Source organism: Panthera tigris, chromosome A2 (genome assembly GCF_018350195.1).
Source record: "Panthera tigris isolate Pti1 chromosome A2, P.tigris_Pti1_mat1.1, whole genome shotgun sequence".
NCBI classification, from domain to species: domain Eukaryota; kingdom Metazoa; phylum Chordata; class Mammalia; order Carnivora; family Felidae; genus Panthera; species Panthera tigris.
Window position 1 is genome coordinate 24134113 of NC_056661.1, and position 25938 is coordinate 24160050.

At 35.0% G+C, this 25938-nt stretch overlaps 1 protein-coding gene across 1 annotated transcript in view; it reads right to left on the reverse strand.

The window, feature by feature from the left end:
* ERC2 (ELKS/RAB6-interacting/CAST family member 2) overlaps positions 1-25938 on the reverse strand; it is a 709181-nt gene that overhangs the window by 282360 nt on the left and 400883 nt on the right. The window contains exons 8-10 of the mRNA XM_042979179.1: positions 20478-20618; positions 17209-17349; positions 2846-3039 (exon numbers count right to left, since the gene is read on the reverse strand). Of these exons, the coding sequence (XP_042835113.1) occupies positions 2846-3039; positions 17209-17349; positions 20478-20618 (476 nt within the window). The remainder of the gene's footprint in view (positions 1-2845; positions 3040-17208; positions 17350-20477; positions 20619-25938) is intronic.

The following is a 25938-nucleotide window of genomic DNA, read 5'->3' on the forward strand; positions in this document are numbered from 1 at the left end:
TTCCCAAGAAACTTTCCCTCTTGCTCTCTACCCCCACCTCCTTTGGGGCCTGGGTTGGGGCTGGAGCTCAGACATTTCCCAGACTATGTTCTGCTGCTGGACCCAAGATACAGGCAGGCAGAGAACTGGGACAGACTCAAGTCCCACCACACGTTTAATGAATTACAGTGCTTGGGAGGCATCAGCTTTAAGGAAAGGCAAAGACAGAGATAAAGAAAATGTGCAGAAAGTACATAAAGATAAATGCCTATAAAATCACTGTTGTTTTAATGCATTCCATATTGAGGATATTAAAATGTGAATATTTTTGATGATTTAATGGCACTAGTGTCCAGCTAAGACCTGTTTGTCCAACTAAGACTATGCTATTTTTATGCAAATATTTATAGTAGCTGATCCTGATTTTTCAGTTCCAGTTCTAGGGACCTGGGTTAGTACAGAAAAATGCCTTCAAAATGTGGAGCCCATCACTTGCTTCCATGAAAGCTAATAAAGATGAGACAGACCTCCTGTGGCCCAGCAGCGATGCCTCTCTGCCAGTTATGTGACTATTTAGTGCTACTGGACTAACTTCTTCCTTCTAGCTCCCTGGTAGATTGGATTGTTCTCAGTCACTCACCTGTCAGACCTGGGTTCAAATTTCAACTTTCATTCTTATAAACTCTGAAATTTTAGAAAGTTACTTAATCTGTATAAGTCATAGTTTTCTCATCTATAAAATGAAGATAATGATACTTTCTGTGTTGTAAGATTAAATGGTATAAAGTATTGCAGGTCAAGTGCCTAGGAATGTGCCTGATATACATTGTGAGCATAAAATATACATATTATTATTATTATTATCATTATTATTATTATTACCTAGGGGATAGATAATATTATTAATATTATCTAGGGAATAGATAATATTACACCTTTCAAAGACTCACAGATTCTCAGAATAATAAGACTAGGAGTCAGGAAACATACATTACAGTTTTGCCTTTTTCTGACCACAGGACTAATCTCCAGAAGGTAATTCAACCTTACAGGGTCTCAGTTTCCTCACCAATAAAAGAGATGTGATCATAACTTCCCTGTGACTTTACATTAGCTTTTTAAGGAAAGTTTTGGTCCTAATGTACAATTCCAAGGTAGCCATGTAGATACATCTAAAATTAACAGTGATGGGGTGCCTGGGTGGCTCAGTCAGTTAAGCATCTGACTTTGGCTCAGGCCATGATCTTGCAGCTCATGAGTTCAACCCACATAGGGCTCTGTGCTGACAGCTCAGAGCCTGGAACCTGCTTTGGATTCTGTGTCTCCCTCTCTCTCTGCCCCTCCCCTGCTTGCTCGCTCTCTCTCTCTCTCTGTCAAAAATAAATAAACATTAAAAAAAATTAATAAATAACAAATTAAATTAAATTAAATTAAATTAAATTAAATTAAATTAAATTAAAAAGTGTTTTTAGGAACCAATAGACTGAGAGAACATTCCCATATCTTAAAATTAAAATTAAGCCCTTAAGGATTTTAATTTGTATGCTTACGTCAGGAAAAGAAATTCTTGATTTAATCGCTAAATTGGTCACACTATATAAAATTCTGATTATCATCAAACTAATACTAAGATTTTAAGTGAAATACTAATTGACTTGGAATCTGAATACATTAATTTCTATGTTTGAAAATGTTGAAAATTTGAGAATTAACCTATCCATTTAATACATGGCCACTTAACCTTGAGTATTTACTTGTTTTAGCATTCAACTATTCTAATAATAGAACTGTTGCACCAGGACTTGGCACCTGAAAAGTATGATATATTTTAAGAGATTGTTAGACATTCATTTCTAACAAGATTTAAGGTGCACAGCTGGCACGAAGCAGAGGCAAAATTTGAACCCAGGTCTTTTTGTCAGTACAGCCCGTGAGCTTTCCACAAGGCCATAGGGAGCCATTCTGCACATGTCTTGACGTCCTTTCAGGCCTCACAAGTGTCTTGATCAGAGCTGGCAAACATTCACTGATTTATTTAAAATTTGTTGATCTCTTCCATATGGACTGAATCTAGGAAAGACAAATTCTGCCTTATTGCTGAACCAGTAAGAAATCCTCAGAGGTAATGGAGTTACAGAAGATTATTCAGAAATTCTTTCCTTATATAAAATATAGGAAAAAGCATTGATAGAAAGCTTATTTTTAGAGTCTATCCTATACCTAAATACAATATGGATATGATTTATCTGAAAATCTAAATGTTCTGGAATCCTGATACAACCGTCTTTGTTTTTAGACAGAATCTGCTGTCAGGTAGACCTGCCTTAGATCCTATTCAAACATATTTATTTAACAAATGCTATAAGGTCCTCTTACAAGATACATCCCAAGATGAATGTGTTGTGGTGTGCCAAAAGACATCCAAAGGATGCAAGCTCCTTTCCCTTTCTCCTATCTTGAATGAATTTCCAAATATATTCTTCCATATTCTTTGCCTGAAACAAACCTAAACCACAAATGCTTGTCTTTTATGGGAAAACAGCAACAACAACCACTACTAAGGTTTCAAGTAGTCATAGCCTCAATTTTTCACACACTTTGCTGTCCCAAATGTGAAATCAGGGACATCACTCAAGAAACTTGGCCATTTCTTTCTTAAACACTTAAGAAGTACATAAGCGCTCAAAAGATAAGCCAGTTGGTTTCTTGAATGTCCTAGAGAAACACATCATCCCTAATAGGCCCCATTGTTCGTTTCCAACTTGAAATAGGAATGCGCATTCCAAATCCCCCACCACCTGCGATGGGCGACTTAAGCCCATGTTCACTCATTGCTGACAATTCATAACATGACTGCAGAACTTACCTCTCAAGTTCTGCAATCTTCTTGTCCTTGTCATTCTTTTCATTCTCCACCTCCTTGAGGATCTCCAGCAACCGGTCGACTTCCGCTTGGGCCTTGCCACACTCATCACGGTAGTAAGATGCCTCTTTATCAAGTTGTTTTATCCGGTCTGCAAACTCAGGGTTCATCCTGGAGTCATCTTCAATATTATGAGCCTTCAACATTATATTTTTAAAGAATGTAGTTAAGACAACAATTTAGAACAATAGGTAGTGCAGTCACCAATGGCCCAGAAATTATCTTTGGAGAAAAAATAATAACCATCAAGAATTATGGGTATACTGTCAGTTAAAAGGCAAAATGGAAAATCCTACATTTCAGCTCCCTTGGAACAATGCTGATTTTAAATTATATTACAGTTTCACAGGGAAGTTTCTTTTATTGTTAATATTTTGTTGCATTAAATGTTACTACTTTTGGGGTATTTTTCCCCCACCAAAAAATGGGGGATGGTTGGGAGTAGAGACTGTGACAACTTTATTCCTGATGCTTTGGCAAGCAGAACGAAGACAATTTGACTCCTCACAGTTAAGGAGGTGATTCATACCAACAGCTTCCTTTTCCAGTAGAGAAACTGAGATAAAACAATATTAAATTATTTTTCCAAGAACCAGCAAGGGTATATGTAAAGCCCGGTAACATATAAGAGACTGGTTGACTGTTCATTGAACACTTCATCCCACTGAGAGATTTCAGCAGAAGATGTAGGTTGAAAGACAGACTTGCAAGTGAAGAAGGGCTTTCCAGCTAACAGTCATACCCATAAATTCTTGTTCTCTTGATGAAATATAACCTTAACCAGGAGGAGGATGAGCTAATTCATGAACAAGCACACAGACAAGAATCTGCAAACACATGCATGGGTGGGTGGCAGCTTCACACACAAGAACATACACAGGCAACAACACAGCAACAACACTGCAGAATAATTTGCAGCCAAAGTATTTGTGGTTTTGTGTGTCTGAAAGTGTGTTATGGCTTTTTTTTTTCCCAAAATAAACTTTTGGCTGAAATATTCTCAGACAGATGGAAAGAACACTGCACTGCAATGTTTTGCCTACCCCTTGTTTCCCATTATTCCTAATTGACTTCTTCAAAGAGTAGGCAGGGAAAAAACAAGTAGTTTAACAACAGTGCACATTCAACAGAGAAAGTTCTGAGAAGTCATATATGTATGTATCTCCAAAATCCATGTGTGAAATAATACAATGTTAACAATTTATTAGGACTTAAGTTGTTCTGCTGTCTTGCTATGTAGAACAGATGTTCATTGTGTTTTTATAACTTTTTTTTTTAATTTCAGGGAAAAAACAAGGCAAGCAAGCTATAGCTACTGTGGGGTTAAATGAATCATGCATGGTTAGAAAAATTAACACTAATACTGCTATTACAAGGCTGACAGTTTTTTGCAATGATTTAGTTGAAATAAATTAAAAAAATTAGTATAAAAAGAAATTTCTTATTTATGACAAAATCATTTTTAGAATAATATTCTTGCATGTAACATATTATTTAAGCATGAGGATAGGAAAAAATAATTTGCTTTCATGTTCTTTAATCTAAGATTTCCTTACTCAACACATAAACTCAACTATGCAAAAGAACTTGGAAAAATTTATCAGTTCAACATACTACGATCAGGTACTGGTTTATTCCCTTTTACCAACACTTCTCAGAAAACATTTATTTTTGTTTACTTAGTATATGCATTAGGTTTTATTCTAATAGATTACTGAGCTTTTTCAGTATAATTTAAATAATCTGAAAGAGAATCCTGAGCTAATATGCCTTTAGAAGTTTATTCACCTAACAATTTTATTTTAAATTGAAGTAATGAATATTTAAATTTGTTAATCTCCACTTTTAAAATACAGAGTAGACACTCTATTTTAAAAGAAAATAACTATTCCATATACCTACTTCTATTTGTGATAACAATCAACTCATTTCTCTTGTATCAGAAAAGCACTTAAAATATAAAATTTTAAAAACTGCTAAGAAAAAGAAAACAAAATATTCATGTTAATTCTCTTCCACTTTTATGCTATGTTACCATTATTTTATGGCAGCTAGAAAGCTTCTCATGACATTTTTCTCAAACTACCCAACCAATAATATTAAGATCTTTAAAAAAAGGACTCATGAACTGAGTAATAAGAAGCTAGAACATAAGAAATTTAAATAGGTTTTGATTGTGTTTCTGATTTAAGATTCCCTCTTGACTCTAATTTAAAGATTCGCAAAGAGCTAGCAGTTCAGTTAGCCACTGTGCTTTATTTTGGTTGTTTTTATTCTTATGATTATTATTATCATTACTTTTAATAAATGGGTACAGGATTACTAGTTGCAAGACCTAGATTCTAAATTTAGCCCTGTGTCTTATGACTACTATGGACAAAGGGGTTAGCCTCTCCAAGGACAGCAAAAACTACCAAATAACAAACATAGGGAAGGTATTATTCATTTGTATTCTTATTATGAGTATTACTTTATGATATGCATCCCATTGGTACGGCTTGTTATACAGCTAAGTTCATGGGTTTATTTAGTTTTTCTTCCAGATACTACATACACCTTAGAGAAGCCTCCTGCTAGGCTTACAGAAAAAGCAGTCTGCTGGTGGATGGGTATCTGAACACATTCCTTCTTTTAGCTCTGTGAAGAGAAGATAATCTAAGGCCAGCTTTCGACACCAGGTGAAATTAGGTGAGTTGGTATTCTTTTCAACCCAACAAATGAATACTGTTAAAGGATTCATGGGACGTTTCAAAGTACAGAAAGCATAGCAAAAGACATACCTCAATCTAGGCCACTGTTGGCCTCAAGTGATACTAAAATTAGATCATGTTATTAAAAGAGATCATAGTCAAGTTTACAGTTAGCCTGGTATCTGTTAGATAATACTTGTGGGTGCCAGTAACTCTTCTTTTTAAAAGGAATGGGCAACTGCAAGAATACCTTTGAGTTAAATACATCTCCGTATCAATGATACGTGCCAGGATTTTTGGAAGGGTAATTAAATAAAGGTGTAAATAGATACCCTATAAAAAATTTTTGTAAGTCAATAGAAAGCATTAAGAAAGAGTTGTATAGAGATGGGCAAGTAACAATTGCTTCTGGGTCATCATTAGCGTCCATGAAAAGATTCAAGGGATGAGTTTCACATGACTGACAGCTGGTAAGCCCCCTATCCAACCTGAGTAGTGGAGGCAAAAGTCTCCACAGAATTCATAAAAGATATTGTAGGTAGCCACCTCCATTCGGCTTGAATCATAACTTTTCAGAGGATGGGCTAAAATTGTTAACCTGAAATTGTTACATGAGTGTGTTATATTGTGATCTATGGACTTGAGGGTTATACTACATATACTAAAGAAATACAGGAGGAGATTGAGCTTATAAAGCTATGCTTCCATCCAAGTTATAAGGCCAGAGCCTCCTCTAAAAATGAAGTGAAGGAAGCACTTTATTTGCATTTAGCAATACTCTTGCCTTTTCAAATTATAACATGGGTTCTTTAACCTAGAATGGCTGATTACTTCAGACACTGAAGACAAAAATAATAAATTTATTTGAGTAATGATTGTCTGAACAAATTCCTAGCATGGTATTCTGGCCCATTCAAGGTTTAAAGTAAAAATACACAGTAATTCTTTCTCCTTATGGATGCGTTGATTTCAAATTAGCCCCCCCTAAAGGTCAAGAAGTGATTGCCCATTGCATTCTACTAAGGCACATCAACTTTGTCCCCTATCTGTATTAGTGGGGAATCTAGCTCTTGAAAATACAGATTGGTGGGGATTTAATGGTTTTAGAAGTTACTTATTATCATAGATATAGGGAAGAACATCATCACTTTCAAAGATATTCACCAGTCATTAAAACCAAAAAAATATCAATAAGCATTCTTTTTTTAATGTAGAGATTTAATTTTGCTGATTAAAACCAGTTGGTTTAAAGGCAAATCTAGATATCTGGTTCTGCCTCAAAATATTTCTGGTAACTTTGACAGCAACTCTCAAGCATCTCAGAAACACAGAAATTGGGGAAAGAATATTTCAGAAATGTCTGTATTACATATTAGATCAGTAAGTTTTGAGGATCCCCCAATTATGTTTCCTATATTTCCACATGTAAGGAAATTTCCCCACAAGTGGGAAAAATCAAAACAAACTTGGGAGCTTCAATGATGTGGGCAAGCCTTGGAATTTTGATGTAAACTGACTTTGAAAGCCTGATTCAAGCACAAAAGAGAAATCTGGTCATGACTTAGGACAAGTAGTACATAACAATACCTAGTGGCTATTTTAATTATAGAATTTAGAACTATTTTAGGAAATAAGGCAAAGTTTCAAGTTAATGTTATATTTAAATTAAAGAGCAAAAAGTGGCTTAAGGCAAACCGGAGAGTGGTATCATCAATATGAAAAATCGCAAGTTTATTACTACTTCTCTTATAAAGGTTAGACATTGATTATATTCAGTAAAACTCCAGTTCATCATTCTAAGTGCTTAAAAGGAAAACATTAACTTTGGCCCAGAAACCTGCTGTCAAAATTGGGCAGGGAATATTCAATTATAATATTATATAGCATTCTGTCTTTGAAATAGGGCCTAACAATTTTAAAAAAATTATTTCTTTCAAAATAAACAAATGATTAGTCGTGATCATAAAGTATAAGCAGAACACTAACTAATGAGTCTGATAGTTTTTCTTCCCTGATGCTTATGAGTTTTAGCAATAATTTGCTAAATTTATGCACAGTGAAAATATGATTCCTGATTGCAGCACTTTGGGGGTTTGGTGTCTGTTAACAGCACTTTAAAATTCCTTTCCTATCTGAACAGCAGAACAGTGTATATAAACTACTTTAAACATTACATTTGATTTCAATATTCTAAAAAAAGTTCCATTCTTCACATCTTTATGAACAAAATATTACGTTTTTAAAAACAATTTTTTAAGTTTATTTTTGAAAGAGAGAGACAGAGTGTGAGGGGGAGAGGGGCAGAGAAGAAGGGAGACAGAATCTGAAGCAGGCTCTAGACTCTGAGCTGTCAGTGCAGAGCCCGACATGGAGCTTGAACTCACGGACCCTGAGATCATGACCTAAGCCGAAGTTGGTCGCTTAACCAACTGAGCCTCCCAGGTGCCCATTTTTTAAAAATATCACTTTTTAAAATAAAGTTTGTATCATTAAAGAACTAGAACATATTATAAAATTTACATTTTATTTAAATCCAATTAATACAAAATATAAAAGCTGAGCCTCAATACTTTATTAAAAATCTAACAATGATATGTCTTTGAATCTTATACTACTTATTTCTAAAGGAAATTCTTCTTTTATAATTCTAGCTAAATACATCTGAAATACTCACAATTTTCATTTTATAACAACCATTCTAAAATCTAACATTTTTCACAGACGGAACACATAGGCTATTTATAAATAAATAAATAAATGTTCAAAATAATTTTTCTTATGTCACACATATACAAATAAAAAGAATCGTCTGTATGCTTAACACTTTTTAAGACCATTCAAACAAAAATACAATTATAATGTAATCCCTTCTAACTATGAAATGTCCTAAAATTAGCAAAATAGAGAACTGAAGTTCTCTGGATGTTCTTAAATAAAACATGTGACCTCAAATCTTCAGTGTTATTGCACATATTACTTGAGTTCTTTAGACACTGAAAGCCTAGAGCAAGTATGAGGTGTGTGCGTTTGTGTGGGTGCATGTGTTAGTACATGCTGTGTGCATGCCATGAATTGTCTCTTAAATAGGTGTAGTTTTCCATTGTGTTGGGGGACTAGTCTATGAGTGAATCAAATAATTTTCATAAATAGGCAAAAAAATTGCAAAAATAAACCACTGTACCTAAAAATGACTGTGAAAGCATTTATAATTCAGTCCACCATGTTCTTGGGATTGCACAGTCCTATAAATCAAGAAGACCTAACTGAACATTAACAAGATTTTTTTCTCTCTCTAGACTGGAAAAATGCTTGGTCTTTTTCTTGTAAACCAGTGCATAAAATGTGAGCCCTGCAAACGATGCGTTTGCAGAAGAGATAGGATTTCAGTGGATAGTGACCAGGCAAGGGGAAAAATTCACAGGTGTGGAGGTACATCAGAGGGGTCTCAAGTGGGCCCTGGCCAGTCACAAAGTTGCCCCCAGGGCCTCCAAATCAGTCATTTGCCTTGCAGCAACAAGGATATTATACAATGCACTAAGTTGAGGACCCAGAAGCTCTAAAGTTTTATTAAAAATTTATGAGACCTCTGGATACCATCTCTGGGCATAATAACTACTAGAGTTACAGCAAAGAAGGTATTTGAGACTGATGAAAAAAAAATATATTATTTGCTGGAGTTAAGAACTAAGGGAAGAAAAAGAATTCAACTGAAGATAGCCTGCACAGTGTTTATAATGACAAGACAAAACTCCTCCGGGAGTAAAGACTGATAGTTAAGTTGCAGAAAGGTTATTATTATAATAATAAGGATACAAAGATAAAATTTTAGATTCCTACGAAATGGCATTAAAGCATCACTTAGTATTACATGGGTGACTAAAGTAAAAGTTAAAAAGAGTTTCAAAAGTAGGTTTACTTCTACTCTAGGAGAAAATGTTCCCAGGAAGACTTTAAAGCTAAATCTTTATTTATTCTGATTTAGTTTAGATTAATGGGCATAGAACTGACTATAAGATGATCTTATTTAACAAAAATAATTAAGTTATAATTCACCAAAATGTATAGGGAGGCCTGATTCAAAATAAACATACAATAATAAAAGAAATTTCCTAGGTATCAATAACTGGTTAGAAAATAAAAGGAATAATACAGCATTCTCCCAAAATTCACCTAACATAAATTTTTAGTAACTTAACAATTATATATATAGTACTGCTTAGGATCTTTAAAAGGAACTATCACAAGCCTATAATAGAAAAATGTCAAACCTTTACTGTAAAAGATCTCTGAAATAAACAAAAGTTGTATCAACCTCATGAACTGGAAGAAATAATATTGGAAAGATATCATTCTAAAATTATTTTATAGGTTGAGTATAATTCAAATTAAAATTAACAAATTAGTTGACAAGGGTAATCCTGAAATTTACTTGGAATAATAGAAAATTAAAGGTTAATAATACTAAAACAAACCAAAATGAAAAGTAGAAACAAACTAGGGTGGAATTTATTTCACTAGATACTTTGAAAATATTATAAAGCAACAATAATTAAAATTCTGACTCAACAAGCAACAGACATTGATAAAACCAAATGGAAGCTCAGAAACTAAGACATTCATCCAAATGAGACATACAATGAACAGTATCAAGATCAGTGGATAAAGAATTATTTGATAAATGGTACTGGGATAATTAGATAATCATTCAAATCATTTAAAAAATATATACATGAAAACTTCACCTTTCAAAATGAATCAAAATAAACTAAAGGGGTTAAATTGATGTGAAAGGTAACATTAAAAAAATTTTAAATGTAGGTGTCTATTCTTGAAATCCAATAATGACTTCTAAGCATAAAGGAAATGAGAAAATCATACAGGGAAACACAAGCCAAGAAACCTAAAAATAGTTTTACTTATTTAAAAAATACTTCAATGAAATTTTATCACAAATCTGGCAAAGATTCTATATAAAGCAAAGAATGACTCATACAAACCAATGAATGAAATGATAAGCTCAAAAACAAGTGCTTATGTGACTTAAACAATTAAGAGAAGAAAAATACCAACAGCTAATAAAGTTATTAAAAACCTCAACCACTCTAGTAATAAAAGAAAATAAAGTTAAAATAAGAAAAAAATTCCATCTACACATTTGTCCAAGTTATGTAAAATAGCAGTTTTCCATGTTGGTTGGGTGTGGCAGAAAGGCTGCCTTCATTGTGTTGGAAGTGTCAATGCTAGAATTTCTCTAAAATGCATCCTAGCAAGAACTATCGGGACCTTTCAAAAGTCATTTACCAGGAACTTATTCCACGAAAAACAGAAATGTCTGGAAATTAATATGGAAAGATGTTTTTCAGAGCATTATATAATGGCAAAAAAAAAAAAAAAAGGAGGAAAGGGATGAGCAACATTTGGGGAATGAGTAAATACAGTGAAATATCACATAATCCCTAAGACAGTGTTTTGGAATAACAGTTACTAGAGAAAATGCTGATGAAATGTTATAAAAACAGGATCTACAACTCAATAAACACTGACACAATTTGGTGAAAAGAAATAAGAGTATTAAATAAGAATAAAAGAGAAGAAAGGAGACAGAGGAAAGTAAAAAAGGAAGTAGGGGGAAGAAGGGAGAAAGGAAAGAAAGAAGAAAAGACAAAGGGAGAAAGGAAAGGACAAGAATAACAAAAAGATGTCTGGGTAGGGAACCACACAGATGTTCCTAGTGATTATCTTTGTGTTGTAAGACATCCTGTTATTTTTATTTTCTCCAATAATTCTATACTTTTGTAAATTCTCCACTGTGACCATATGTTATTTTTATAACCAGGAAAACATGATTATTTTTTAAAAGACTCTTAAGGATAGAAAATCTATCATGCTGTATCCCTATCAGTTCCAAAAAGAACTGGACCCTGAGAATATCTGCAGACAGGGAGAGTTAAAATAATGAGAGGTTGGCTATACGTCCAGGATGCCAAACCAATGGGTTAGCTTCATTAATTTGAGGAGTAAAGTTTGTTTTTGCTTCCTGGAGACCCGCCACTGTGGTTGAAATGAAGGCAAAGTCCAATAAATGCCATATTGTCAAAATTTCTGGAAATGATCTAAAGGTTAACAGAGGTATTTCTTTGGTCCTACCTATCCTGACAGGGATGCTGAAATCCTATTGTGGTCCTGATAAATCTTTGCTGCTACAGGAAAAAATGTCCTGCACACGCCCAAAATGTGACATACTTTGGTTTTCTTCCTGTCTTTAGTAAATGTGAAACAATTTCAGTGGGATTACTTTACATCTTTTAAAAATGATCTAATGAAAATACTTATTTTTCCCAGGGTCAATTTTCAAGCTTAAAGATATTCCAAACTTTGTCCTTCTTCACCTACCCATTGTTTTGAGCCTGCTTACTAACATTCCCATTCAAATGTTAAGGGAAAGGAAATCTGGAGTATTTTTCCTGGTCTACTAAAAATAGTATTTGGGGAAAGAGGTTAATAAAGATACACCAACTGAAATTGAGAAATTGTTTGCGAAAACAAAATTTGTTTTAAAGTTTGGAGAGTGGAGGTTGAATCTAATTAAATACACCCAAGCATCTTGTATATCATGCTGGATGTAACCTGGAATAGCAGCTTAACAAAAAGTTGTTGGCTGAATTGTTTCTTTTATCTATGCTATTCTTCCCATGATGTGAATTCATAAATAGGAGGTAATTAGAATGCATTATAGCACAGATCACATCTACCAACTGACAAATTCTGGTCACCTTTAGGTAATATTTCACCCAGTAAGCCAGTTGGGTTGACAACACAAAAAGGTCTTTCTTCTTTAATAAGTTAAAGAAAACAAATAAACTGCTTCATATAAATGCACACCTGTCATTAGGATAAAAAAAATCAGTGGTGGCATCTGGGCTAGCCATTTTACATATATTTTTACTAGTTACCTGTTTTGTGTACCATTAAGCTATAATCAGAATTGTTACTATCTGTTATTAGGAGGCTATATTTTAGTTTGTCCTCGGCCAAATGACATGTTTTTAACTGTTACAAAACCCACAATAATGTTCAGCATTTACCAATTTCAAAGAGCATAGCCCTATTTTTAAATCTAAACCTATTTTAACTTCTATCATTTGAATATAATTTACATCGAGCTGCTTGCTACTTTATGAAATGCTATCCCATTTCACATAGGTAACTCTGAGTTAGAAGAATCTAAGAAAGAATTCCCTGAGCCCAGATCTGCAGCTGACCTCAGCTTTTCTATAAAGTTTAGAAGGATGTGATAGCAGAGCTGGCAATATTTTCTTGAGTTCTTAATTTTTAAATTTCACATTCAAAAGAAATGGCAGTGGCCTTTGCACAGATCATTTCTTTTGACAAAACGGAAATGGGAAGAGACTCATAACTATTTTTAAAACCTCCCCAGTATGGTACACCGTGACATGTGATCAATGGATCCTCATGCTTTGATATGTTACAGCGGGAACTTTCAGAAATGACTTACTGGGTTGTACATCTGATTGAACAACTGCTCAGCTTGCTACATTGCAAAGTTGGGGAGGCATTGAAGCACAGACAGGGAAAGAAGGAAAGATCCAGAAAAACAGCATTAGCTCAACAAATCCAGTGCATTTGCACAGACAAACTGGTCGTTAAAAAAGAAGAAATTTCAGTTTCTAAACATTCCACGGTGAAAGTGAGAGGCTCTAGGGAAATAAAAATGTTGACTTTGGCTCCTAAAAAAGAATAGCTGGAATAAGAAATTTAAGGTTTGTGTTACTTTCCCTTTCTCAAGTTAAATAACCCATGAAATAAAGAAAGCTGTCCACTTTTGATGATACATGAAGTGCTGGCCTCTAGCAATGAATCAGAAGAAGTACTTTTGGCCAAGCCTGCAATTTATTACCTGAACTTCAAAGATGGTAATAATAAAAGATTAATTAAATCTTATCATTGAATTTATAGCTCTTTTTTTTTATATTAACACAAGCCTGAAGTTTCTATTCAGTCTAACTTTAGGAAAATATAGATCAGCAAACAGCAGGTTAGCAATAGCAAATATCAGTAAGCAAGACATTACAGGATTAACAGTAAATGGGAGAAGAAAAAATTAAGTCATCAGGAAGAATAAAGGGAACCAAAATACAGTATTATCCATTTCCCATTACCAACTTGTACTGTTAGTTCATAATTAACAAAAAATATAATTTTTAGTGACTATCCTATTATGTTCCAAGTGCTTCAGAATTTGTAATGCTCTCCAGTCTTTTTTGTGTAGAAGATTTAAATTTTGGTGGATTTAAATGTACTGAATATTATTTTAAATATCACTCCCTGGTTCTATTTCTTAAATACCTGCATCATTAACCTGGGGCTCAATGTCAAGGTGCAGAAGATGAAATATTGTAAGAAATTTCACTTTGCTTTACGCTGAGACATGTATGTACCTTTAAAGAGCCTGAATTTTTTATTTGTTCAACTTTGATGAAGCAAATGATAATCTTGCCCTGGTTAAAAAAACACCCACTCTCCTCAAAGATGATATTAATTGGAAAATTACCAAATACCACAAATTATAATGTTTTGAATCATTCTTAATTGATTTCTAGACATACAAGGTAAACTTACTTCTACATGTTGAACACCATATATTCTTGAAAGACAAAACTACCCACTTGTCACTAATCAGGTTCTTCTCAACCCCTGGGTGTCTATTTAAGATTAATGAACACACTAATTTGTAAAGCATGCTCATAACTAGTTTGTATGTTATGTGGTTAATACCATCTTATCAGCCTCACAAATATCAGTAAAACTTTCCTCACACATGAATATCTGATGTGTGAATATCTGTTTTTAAGAGGTGAGATGCAATGTGTAAGGACTAATTTCTTTTCTGCCTATAACCATTTTTCATCATGAAGGATTTGGAGACTTAAATTAACAGTACAGTAAAGGATTAAAAGTAACTATGCATGTGAATGTTCTCCATAAACTTTTATGTAAAAACTCACCTTACCAATGTCAAGAATTGTTCATAAGACCAAAATAAATTTAAATCACAATTTGGATGCCACTGTAATTGGCAGACAAGGTTTCTGTTCAGCTAAACACATCTACAACGTTGTGTACATTTTATGGCAAAAATACCTGGACGCTCACAAATCTTGAGCAAAATTCCATTGGGAATTCATGGTTTATTTATGACATAATAAAACTATTATGTTTTCAGCTTTCATTTAGTAACCCTTTATATTTTATTCACAAGTCACATACCCTTTTATTTAAAAGGAGGCCCAGACACTCCTTAAGCTTTTATAGCTGCTTATTTTTCCATGAGTAAATGATGTGTTTATATGTATATTCACATACTGTTGGCTTATATTTTCAAATATTTCATGTAGATCTCAATTCTTTTTAAGGTGATGGGCACTTGAGGTTTTTATGGAACTATTTATTAGCAGAAATTAAAGACTACTAGGAAAAGTATTTTAAACTTTTGAATTTAGTTAATGCTAGAGAGCCAAGAATAACAAAATAGCATCTGCAGGTTAGGTATGAAAATATTTAAATTATAATTACTTTATTTAATCTCACTGTACTATGCATTTAGGAGATAGTATAAGCAAACATTATTTATACCCTTAGAAATAAGTTATCTTTTCATAAATTAAATAGGTCCTTTACAGCAAGACAACCATATTTGTTACTTTAATCCTGGTGATGTGACAGAAGGTTAAAATATTGTCAGGAATAATGCTAAAATGTTTATAGGATTTGCTATATGAACTTCAGCACACCATGTCTACCTGAGAGTTTAAGAAAACCACATGCTGTGAGTGATACTTTGGGAAAATCAGAGCTACCTTGAAGGAAACTAAATTGAAATGCTTAAATAGATGTTCTATTAACTATTAACTATTAACTATTGACTATTAAACTAGTCAAGTCACATACAAGGAAACTGTATCATTATGTGAACCTCTTCCTTCTTAATTACTAGAGGGTTTTAAATTCCACAGGTGATTTACACTAAAAGGGAGCATGTCGAGTATGTATCTGCAGAATTAATATGTGCAGTGGCCTCATCTCCATAAAGGCTACAAAGAGTTCATGAGGTGTCTTTCATGGCCAGGTCTAATTGAGGTCCTCCTTCTTCAAGACTCAGCACAATGCAACTGAGGTAAGCTAATGCAAAGCAACTTAATGAAGTTCTCTCTCAGTATCTTAAAGCCTGCCTTGTGATCACAAAACTGTTCATTAAATTAAAAGTACCTTTCATGGGCTCATTTCTTGATACGTACATGCATGTATAACATATTACAGCACACATTCATTATATGTGTCAAGAATGTATTATCATACACCCAATGCATAAATAGACAACTCAATTGCTACTTAAGCACCCTCAAATGGGCAAATTAAATTCTTATATTTATTGTTCAAGATGGCTGCTTAACTAGATACTACTTGAAAAAAAGTGAGATGCTGAGTGGATTGGAAAGCAGATTATGCAATACAGAGATTTTCTTGCTGTTTTGCTATAGAGGGATTTGATCTCCGTATTTATCTTTAGAAAGGAGACCTTACTAGTGTGAAATTTCTCAGGACAATTTCCTAAAATTCCATGGTACACTGAACATTTCAGTTATGTATTGTAGCGCACAAAATAGTATATTAAATTTTTATATATTCAGAATAATTTCTCCACAGATATATGATGCTTTAGCATCCTTATCATCCACATCATATATTTTCATAACTTTATCAAATGAATCCCCATTCCAGTGTGCTATACATTATATATAATCAAACGTTATTATATGCTTTGATTATTTAGATTCTTATCACCTCTTCTGAATAAGTGTATAAGCTGTCAAAGGGAAACAAAATGCTTAAACTCATAAAGTTATGAGTTTTATGTGGACAATGAGTGCAGACGTACCAAACAACACAGGGAAAAAGTCAAAGGAACAATGCATGACTGGAAATGTACTCCACAAAAATGTCCAGTTCAGAGAAAACATGTTAATGCTGCAATGTAAAGATGCTGTTTTCTTTTCCAAAGTCTTCTACATTCAACAAGCTTTCTAAGACATTAAGGTCATTTTTGGTTAAGTATAAAGAGTCATCCCACAGACAGTCTAGAGATTTTGACTATTTGGGCAGACTTTTAGAAATTTATATTGTCAGGTAAACTTTTACAAAGTTCTAATACAATAATTGGCCTACTTCTGAAAGTAGTAAAAGTTTATCAATATAAATGGAGCCCCTGGATTCTTTGATTTGTTACAAACATTTCCATTTATCTTTTTTAAAGTTGAGATTTCCCCAGTGAGTAACAGCTTGTTTTTATAATATTTTTTTTACTTCCATTACTATTTTCATCTATTTTTCAAGTTTTTTTCAGACAGGAAACCTAAGATATTTTTTTTTAAGGTTCACTAACCAATTTGATGCAGACTTCTTAAGCTAAGAGTGCCTAATTCTCTTATCAGCAGACAGCAAAAGATAAGGGGTTTGTTTCTTTGCAAAATATCTCTTCCTTTTCCATTTTATATATTCATTGTAAAATGAGCATTTATTTTCTTGGACTTCACTTACCTTTTTTAACTGTGCTTCCAATTTGCTACATTCTTCTTTCTTTTGTTCAATGGCTATTTCCAGAGATTTTAATTTGGAGTCTCTTTTCAGTCCTGCTGAGGCTAATGAAGATGCATGTTCCTTGAGGTCAATTAAACTAGACTGAAAGGAAAGAACACTAGTGAGTAAAACACTACAATTTCTACTAGTCTTCAATTTGAATACATTGATTCTATGCATAGCAATAAAGTGTGCATTAGACAGAAAGGGTAAATATAGTCTTACTAAGGTAACAATAGCTGGCTCTGGCCAGGAAATTAAAATTGGCCAGCTTACAGAACTGAGCAGGATCTAACTGCAATAGAATCAAATGTGACCAAATGGTGTGGCCAGTAAATGCATGTTTCACATCTCAAAGTCATGCTAATGATGTAAGTCCCAAGGTGGTCTTTACATGTCATGGCAAAACAGACACCCTGAACCTTCCATTTACATTTATTGCTGTCAAATCGTGCAGACGCTAAGACAAATATGAACGAAAATACTGATTTTAATGCCTTTCCCTCCCAAAGGACAAATCAAATATAAAAGAAGCATCCTGTTTTTATCAAATTCCATTTCTTTAACAGAAAAATAACCAATGGTTTTTAAAAGATCTTCTGTAGAATCACAGATAGAATTATTTTAAAATTTAGAGCAGACTTTATGTCCCAAGCCTTTAAAAATCCAAATTCAACAGATATAATGAAACCCCAACTCAGACATGGCTTTACCTAAGTTGTTCCACTCATCAGTCATGCCCAAAAACCAAGAGCTCTCCTAGACAGTCTGAATTCTAAAAAGTAAGGAAGTAAATACTTGCATATATCATGGAACATAATTCTGCTGAGCTACAAAGGCATATCTATCACCAAACATGAAACACAGTTAGCAAAATCTAACTATGTGACTAAAATATTTAGGTTTTACCCAAAATCAGGCCTTGTGTGTTTCCATTTTGGCCATTTGCAGCACCTAGAAAGACACTAAGCACACAGGGGCCATTTAGTAAATGATGTTACCTAAAATTTGTGTCAGAGCTGCTTCCAGGACCTTGGAATAACCTTGTTAATAAAGACACCACCTCCATCACTCAGCAAACAACCTAACTCCTAACAACCCTCTGAAGGACAGGTTAGTCACTCTCATTTTTCAGTCAAGAAACTCAGGCTCACATGAACTGAGCACCTTCTCTGAGGTTTGTGCTCTATTAAAGGAAGATACGGGTCCCAAACCCAGAATTCTGACTCCAATTTCAATGCTCTTTATCATACCACTCCCACAGAAATAATAAAGGACTTTGCAAGCCAGGCATTTTGCCATGGTGAAGGTGATTATCACCTTAACTAAATTATAAGCTGACAACAATTATATGTTGTTTTTCTTTATACACTTTAAATTTCCAGGTCTGATACCTTTATGTATCAACTTGGCTAGGCTATAGTCCCCAGTTATTCAATCAAACACTAATCTAGGTGTTGCTATGGAGGTACTTTATAGATGGGAGTACCACCTACCATCAGTTGACTTTAAGTAAAGGATATTATTTTCCAAATCTGGGTGAGCCTGATCCTACCAGTTGAAAGGCCTTAAGAGCAGGACTGAGATTTCCCTGAGAAGGAAGAAATCCACCTGTGGACTGTTGTACCAATTCCTGTCTGGAGTGTTTCCAGCCTGCCCTTTCTGATGGCCTGCCCTATGAATTTCAGACTTGCCCCCATAACTATATAAGCCAATTTCTTGCAATAAATTTCTTAATGTGGTTAAATTTCTTAATGCAGTTCTGTTTTTCTGGTGGAACCTTGACTGACACACCCATCCCAGTGGCAGGCACATTACTATACAGGAACAATAAATGTTTGCTGAAATGCCTGTCTGAAATCATATAATGTAGGCATTGTTTACAAAATTATTTTCATTTAAAGCTATGCTCCACCATGTCATCAAGAGCTCTTTATACAAACACACACACACACACACACACACACACACACACACACACACACACTGACTTCAAGGTGCAAACCCATTAATAACACTTATAATCAGTTATTCAAATTGCAAATGAGGTCAAAGCTTCTGTGCCTTCTGACACATACCAACTACATTCATTACAGATCCCCCAAGTTAGATTTAGCACTGAAATAGTAGGAATAGTAGGATTTATACTCTTTATTTTTGTATCAAAGAAATAATCTCCTCTGTAAAATAAAACAAAAACAAAACAACCTAGTGTGCTTATTTTAGGGAAAATGAATTTTGTTTCTATTACTTATCAATTCTTCCCCTCTTGGATTACTCATTGAGACAGTACTTTAATTTGTATAGAATTATCAAAACCCAAGGGATGAGGTAACAATGTGGGGCTGAAAAATGGACAAGTAGGCAGTGATACAGTACAATAAGGTGAAAGGATCTGTAACAGCCAAAAGGAGATGGACATTTCCTGTGGACAAAAATAAGTATGGAGGGGCCAATTGTGGACAATGGCACATATCTCAGAGTTTTGGAGATTGGACAAAATACCATGCATTACTGCTCCTCAAACTTTTCCATCAAAGTATCCCTAAGTAAACTAAAGGAGTTACAAGTATCCCTCCAAGCGTGGGGAAGATAGCTCAAAGCATCCTCTCCATAACCCCCAAGCAAGAAATTTCTTTAAAGTATATTGTTTTACTTTAAAAATGTGGCTACAATTTTTATTCTGTATCCATGTTTTCTCTAGCATGAAAATATTGTTTTAAGTCATTTACCGTAATGTAAAATTGATATTCCAGAAGAGTAGCCACATTTAACCTACACTTTGTGTCCAGCATGGTACCGTATCTCCTAACCTGGACGTATTGAGTGATCCTTTTGGGAAGCACAGATGAATGTAGAGTACCCAACACAAAGATTAGTATATAACAGGCCCTCAATAAAGTGGATATGTTGTTATTATTATTGATATTGTTGTTACCCCAAGCAAAAGATCCTGGGACATTGAAAAAATATAGAATAAGCCACACAAATGTGGTTAAGACAACAAGAAAACTTTCAAGGAGCTACATTGTACACAGAGCAGAGAAGAGAAGCATAGGGCATCCTGCTGAAGGGAGTTACAGTAAATATTTTCCTTTGAATTCAGGCAGTTTTGCAAAGGAAACTATGTCCCCAAAGTCTTCACACAGCCCCTCAAATGAACTCTTTAGTCTCTTAAGGCTACCATGAATAGGACTATCAGCATAGTTCATTTGTTTTTCCAGACTCACCTCTTTTTCAGTCAGTTCAGCTTGTAAAGCATTGACCTTCTCTTTCAGGTCTTTGTTCTCTTTTCGGAAAGATTCTATTTCTTCCAATCTTTCTCGATCATCTCTCTCCCGCTGTTCTTTCAAACGCTCAATTATTCTCTCCTTTGAGACAAGTGTTAAAAAAGAGGAAGTGAGAAACCATCAGTGTGTGTGTGCTAAGGCATGCTACAAAAGGAAATGGGAGGCAATAAATGTAAGAAATGCTCTATATGAATCAACACATGCAAGATAATCTAAATTGGGTTTGTTATGCACACATAACAGCATTTGGGAAAGACAATCAATATGGCTTTTGGCTTACTAGTAAAATTTAGCATCACAGAGTTGCAAGGGACTTTAATGTTCAAGCTCTGAGGCTGTTTTGGTTCATGGCAGTACTTGGAAAATTCTGAAAGCAGTTCCAGAAGATGGAAGTTTAGGCACCATGACTCTAGACTTACTAAAGCCTTCAATGGACAAGTGGAAGAAGCAAAACTAACTTCTTCGTTCAACCCTCTTTGCTTGGCTTTTCCATTTGATATCAAAAAAACTTCCTTGGTTTCTGAAGACTCTTCTCTGGCTAGAAAGGGGATCCGAGTGGAGCAAGATCTAGGCCCTCTAGGGGTCTGAACTCATGCTGAGAACCAGAGACAAAATAAAGAATGAGCTCACTGTTGTATAAGTGATTTTATAATGTGCCTGGAAATGTTCATTTTCCTCCACATTTTTTCAATGTCTTCTTGGCAATCAGTAGAGACTCCCAAAATATTGCTTGAATTTGACAAAGTTCAAACAGCAGCTTTCCCTTACTGAAAGCTTACTACATGCTAGGCACTGTGAAGTGCCCTTCTCCATCTAGGCATCAACACAACTGTGGGGTCTGAACCCCCCGTGCTACTAGTAACAGTGTAGTAGTGAGAAACCCAGACCAAGGACCAGCTAATTCATCTAAGGTGACCCAGCACATAAACAGAAGGCACACCCTGGCATTCAGGGCTCTCTGAGTCTTAGCCATGTCCATAAGACCACAATGCCACAAACATATGCATAGTGCCATTTAAGAAGATCTGAGCACCTTGCTGCTCTTGACTTATATACTGAAAACACTACTCTGGTAGACATGGTTTCCAAAAATTTGGAAACTTACCAATATCAGAACAAGAACCTTATTCTTTTTAAGTAAAATTCCATTTGGGCAAGAATGAGTTAGATTTCTGAAATTTGTTTCAAATTATCTAACACATATCTGAACTCTCTTTTGGATGGCAATTCTTTTTTTTTTTTTTTAATTTAAATTCAAGTTAGATAATATACAGTATGGTCTTGGCTTCAGGGGTAGAACCCAGTGATTCATCTCTTAATATGACACCCAATGTTCATCCCTAAAAGTGCCCTCCTTAATGCCTCCATCACCCATTTAACCCATCCCCCACCCCACCCCCTCCAGCAACCCTCAGTTTGTTCTCTGTATTTAGGAGTCTCTTATGGTTTGCCTCCCTCTCTGTTTTTATCTTATTTTTCCTTCCCTTCCCTATGTTCATCTGTTGAGTTTCTCAAATTCCACATACAAGTGAAATCATATGATATTTGTCGTTCTCTGACTGACTTATTTCTCTTAGCATGATACACTCTAGTTCCAACCACGTTGTTGCAAATGACAAAACTGCATTCTTTTCATTGCCAAGTAGTATTCCATTGTGTGTGTGTGTGTGCACACCACACACACACACACACATACACACACCACAACTTCTTTATCCATTCATCAGTCAATGGACATTAGAGGTCTTTCCACACTTTGGCTATTGTTGATAGAGCTGTTACCATTGGGGTGCATGTGCCCCTTCGAATCAGCATTTTTGTATCGTTTAGATAAACTCTTAATAGTGCAATTGCTGGGTCATAGGGTAGTTCTATTTTTTTATTTTTTGAGGAACCTCCATACTGTTTTCCAGAGTGGTTGCACCAGTTTGCATTCCCACCAACAGTGCAAAAGTGTTCCCCTATTTCCACATCCTTGCCAACATCTGTTGTTTCTTGAGTTGTTGATTTTAGCCATTTTGACAGGTGTAAGGTGGTATCTCATTGTGGTTTTGATTTCTATTTCCCATTTGAAAATGAATGGTGTTGAGCATCTTTTCATGTGTCTGTCAGCCATCTGCATGTCTTCTTTGGAAAAGCACCTATTGATGTCTTCTGCCCACTTATTCACTGGATTATTTGTTTTTGGGGTGTTGAGTTGGTAATTATTTATAGATTTTTGGATACTAACCCTTTATCTGATATGTCATTTGCAAATATCTTCTCCCATTCCATCGGGTGCCTTTTAGTTTTGTTGATTGTTTCCATTGCTGTGCAGAAGCTTTTTTTCTTGAGGAGGTCCCAATAGTTCATTTTTGCTTTTATTTACCTTGCTTCCAGAGACATGTTAAGTAAGAAGTTGCTACAGCCAAGGTCAAAGAGGTTACTGCCTATTTTCTCCTGCAGGATTTTGATGACTTCCTGTCTCACATTTAGGTATTTCATCCATTTTGAGTTTATTGTTGTGTATGGAATAAGAAAATGTCTAGGCTCATTCCTCTGCATGTCGCTGTTCAGTTTTCCCAGTGCCATTTGCTTAAGAGACTATCTTGTTTCCATTGGATACCCTTTCCTGCCCTGTCAAAGATTAGTTGGCCATATGTTTGTGGGTCCATTTCTGGGTTCTCTATTCTATTCCATTGATCTGTGTGTCTGCTTTTGTGCCGGCACCATACCATCTTGATAATTACAGTTTTGTAATACAGCTTAAAGTCTGGAATTGTGATGCCTTCAGCTGTGGTTTTCTTTTTCAACATTACTTTGGCTATTTGGGGTCTTTTGAGGTTCAATACAAATTTTAGGCTTGTTTGTTCTAGCTATGTGAAGAATGCTGGTGTTACTTTGATAGAGATTGCATTGAATGTATAGATTGCTTTGGGTAGTATGGACATTTTAACATTATTTGTTCTTTCAATACATGAGCATGGAATGCTTTTCCATTTGTTTGTATCTTCTTCAATTTCTTTCATAAGCTTTCTATAGTTTTCAGTGTACAGATCATTTACCTCTTTGGTTAGGTTTATTCCTAGGTATTTTATGGTTTTTGGTGCAATTTTAAATGGAATCAATTCCTTGGTATCACTTTCTGCTGATTCATTATTGTGTATAGAAATGCAACGGATTTCTGTACATTGACTTTATTTCCTGCGACTTTGCTGAATTCATGGATCAACTCTAGCAGTTTTTTGGTGAAGTCTTTCGGGTTTTCCATGTAGAGTATCATGTCATCTGTGAAGAGTTAAAGTTTGACTTCTTTCTTGCCAATTTGAATGCCTTTTATTTCATTTTGTTGTCTGACTGCTAAGGCTAGGACGTCCAGTACTATGTTGAACAATGGTAGTGAGACTGGACATCCCTGTCATGTTCCTGATCTTAGGGAGAAAGCTCTAAATTTTTCCCCATCAAGGATGTTATTAGCTGTGGGCCTTTCGTATATGGCCTTTATGAAGTTGAGGAATATTTCTTCTATGCCTACTTTCTTGAAGATTTTTATCAAGAAAGGAAATTGAATCAGTTATCAAAAATCTCCCAACAAATAAGAGTCCTGGGCCAGATGGCTTCCCAGGGGAATTCTACCAGCCATTTAAAGCAGAGTTAATATCTATTCTTCTCAAACTGTTCCAAAAAAATAGAAATGGAACAGAAACTTCCAAACTCATTCCATGAAGCCAGCATTACCTTGATTCGAAAACCAGACAAAGACCCCACTAAAAAGGAAAATTACGGGCCATTATCCCCAATGAACCTGGATGCAAAAATTCTCAACAAGATACTACTAAATCGAATTCAACAGTACATTAGAAGAATTATTCACCATGATCACCAGGACTCATTCCTGGGCAGCAGGGCTGGTTCAATATTCACAAATCAATCAATGTGATATGCCACATTAATAAAAGAAAGAATAAGAACCATATGATCCTTTCAATAGATGCAGAAAAAGCATTTGACAAAATACAGCATCCTTTCTGGATAGTGATCCTTAAAAAATACTGGTGCAACAGCTACTTTTAAGGATCCTGATATTATCTTTTATATGCTTATAAGTACATAGTACAAGACAAGGCCTGATACATAAGACAATGTAAAACAGTATGTGGTGCAGAGGGAAGTTAGTTTGAACACTTAGCCTGTGATTTAAGGTCCCCCAGGGAAGTAACTGTTCTACCCCAATGGCAATAATTTATGTACTTAATGCTTTCAAGGAAAAAAAGAAGTATCATTATTGTTTTGCAATTAGTTAAAAACACTTTAAAATGAAGTATATTATTACAACAGTGGGGGTGGAAACAGAACAAATCAGTCTACTAATTGCCTACATTTGTTTCTTCTTGATTCCAGTTATAGTCCTATTTCACTCTGTCTGTGACACTGGTGAGTGGATAATTATGGAATCTACAAAAGAAGACAATGGCCTCAGTGCACAGGAAGTCTCTTAAGAGCTTTTAAAAATTTCGGCAACTGAGCCCTTACTGCCTTTTGCCTACACTTACTGCAAAAGCATCACAAATGGTCACCCAGCTACCAGGCCCTCTCCATCCCATCATTTCCACCATATGGGATGTTGGAGTGACATTTTTTTAAAGTCCCAAACTGACTATGTCACTTCACTATTTGGAAGCCTTCCCAGGAATCACTCCTGCCGGATCATATGGCGTTTATTCCCACTCGGCACCCTTCATGTGGTTTTACTGCATGTCCATTCCTCCCAGCCCAGCTTTCCAAAGAAGGCACTCAACTCCTGTGAGTCTTTTAACCCATGGCTGGGCAAACTGTCTGGCATGCTGGAGGCACGAATAAGAAGTCAAATTAGGGATCATCTTAGCTTCAAAGGAAGGGAAATAAAATTAAGTATACGTGTTAACATCCAGAAGGTGTCAGAGTCATTTGGTAAGTAGGTTGATTCACTCTAGCCACTTTTACTATTGACTGGGCATTGATGACAAAAAAAATCAGCAAGCACTATAATGTTTTTAAGTGTTATTGATGATTCAATACTACGAAATATTTCTCCGTCAATCACAAAACTAATTTAACTGTCAGCCACGCAGGGCCAGATGTCAAAAACATGTGTTAAAAGGCCCTAATATGCCATGATCTACTTGATTAACAACTAACTTGCAGAAATTCCAACAATGTGTTCTTGTTTTAGTCTTATTTGCATTGGCAAGTGTTCCTTGTGCACTCATCTGGCTCTGCACGAATCTAATCTATTTGTGCTTTATCACTGAGCGGGAACTGAATTGCAGTGGCCTCCGGCTCTGTTATCTGCCTTTCTCAACTGCTTATCTGCTATATGGCTACAGCAAACTTGGCGAGACCAGCTTTATAAATACTGTGGGTTCCGTCTCTTGAGCTTCTG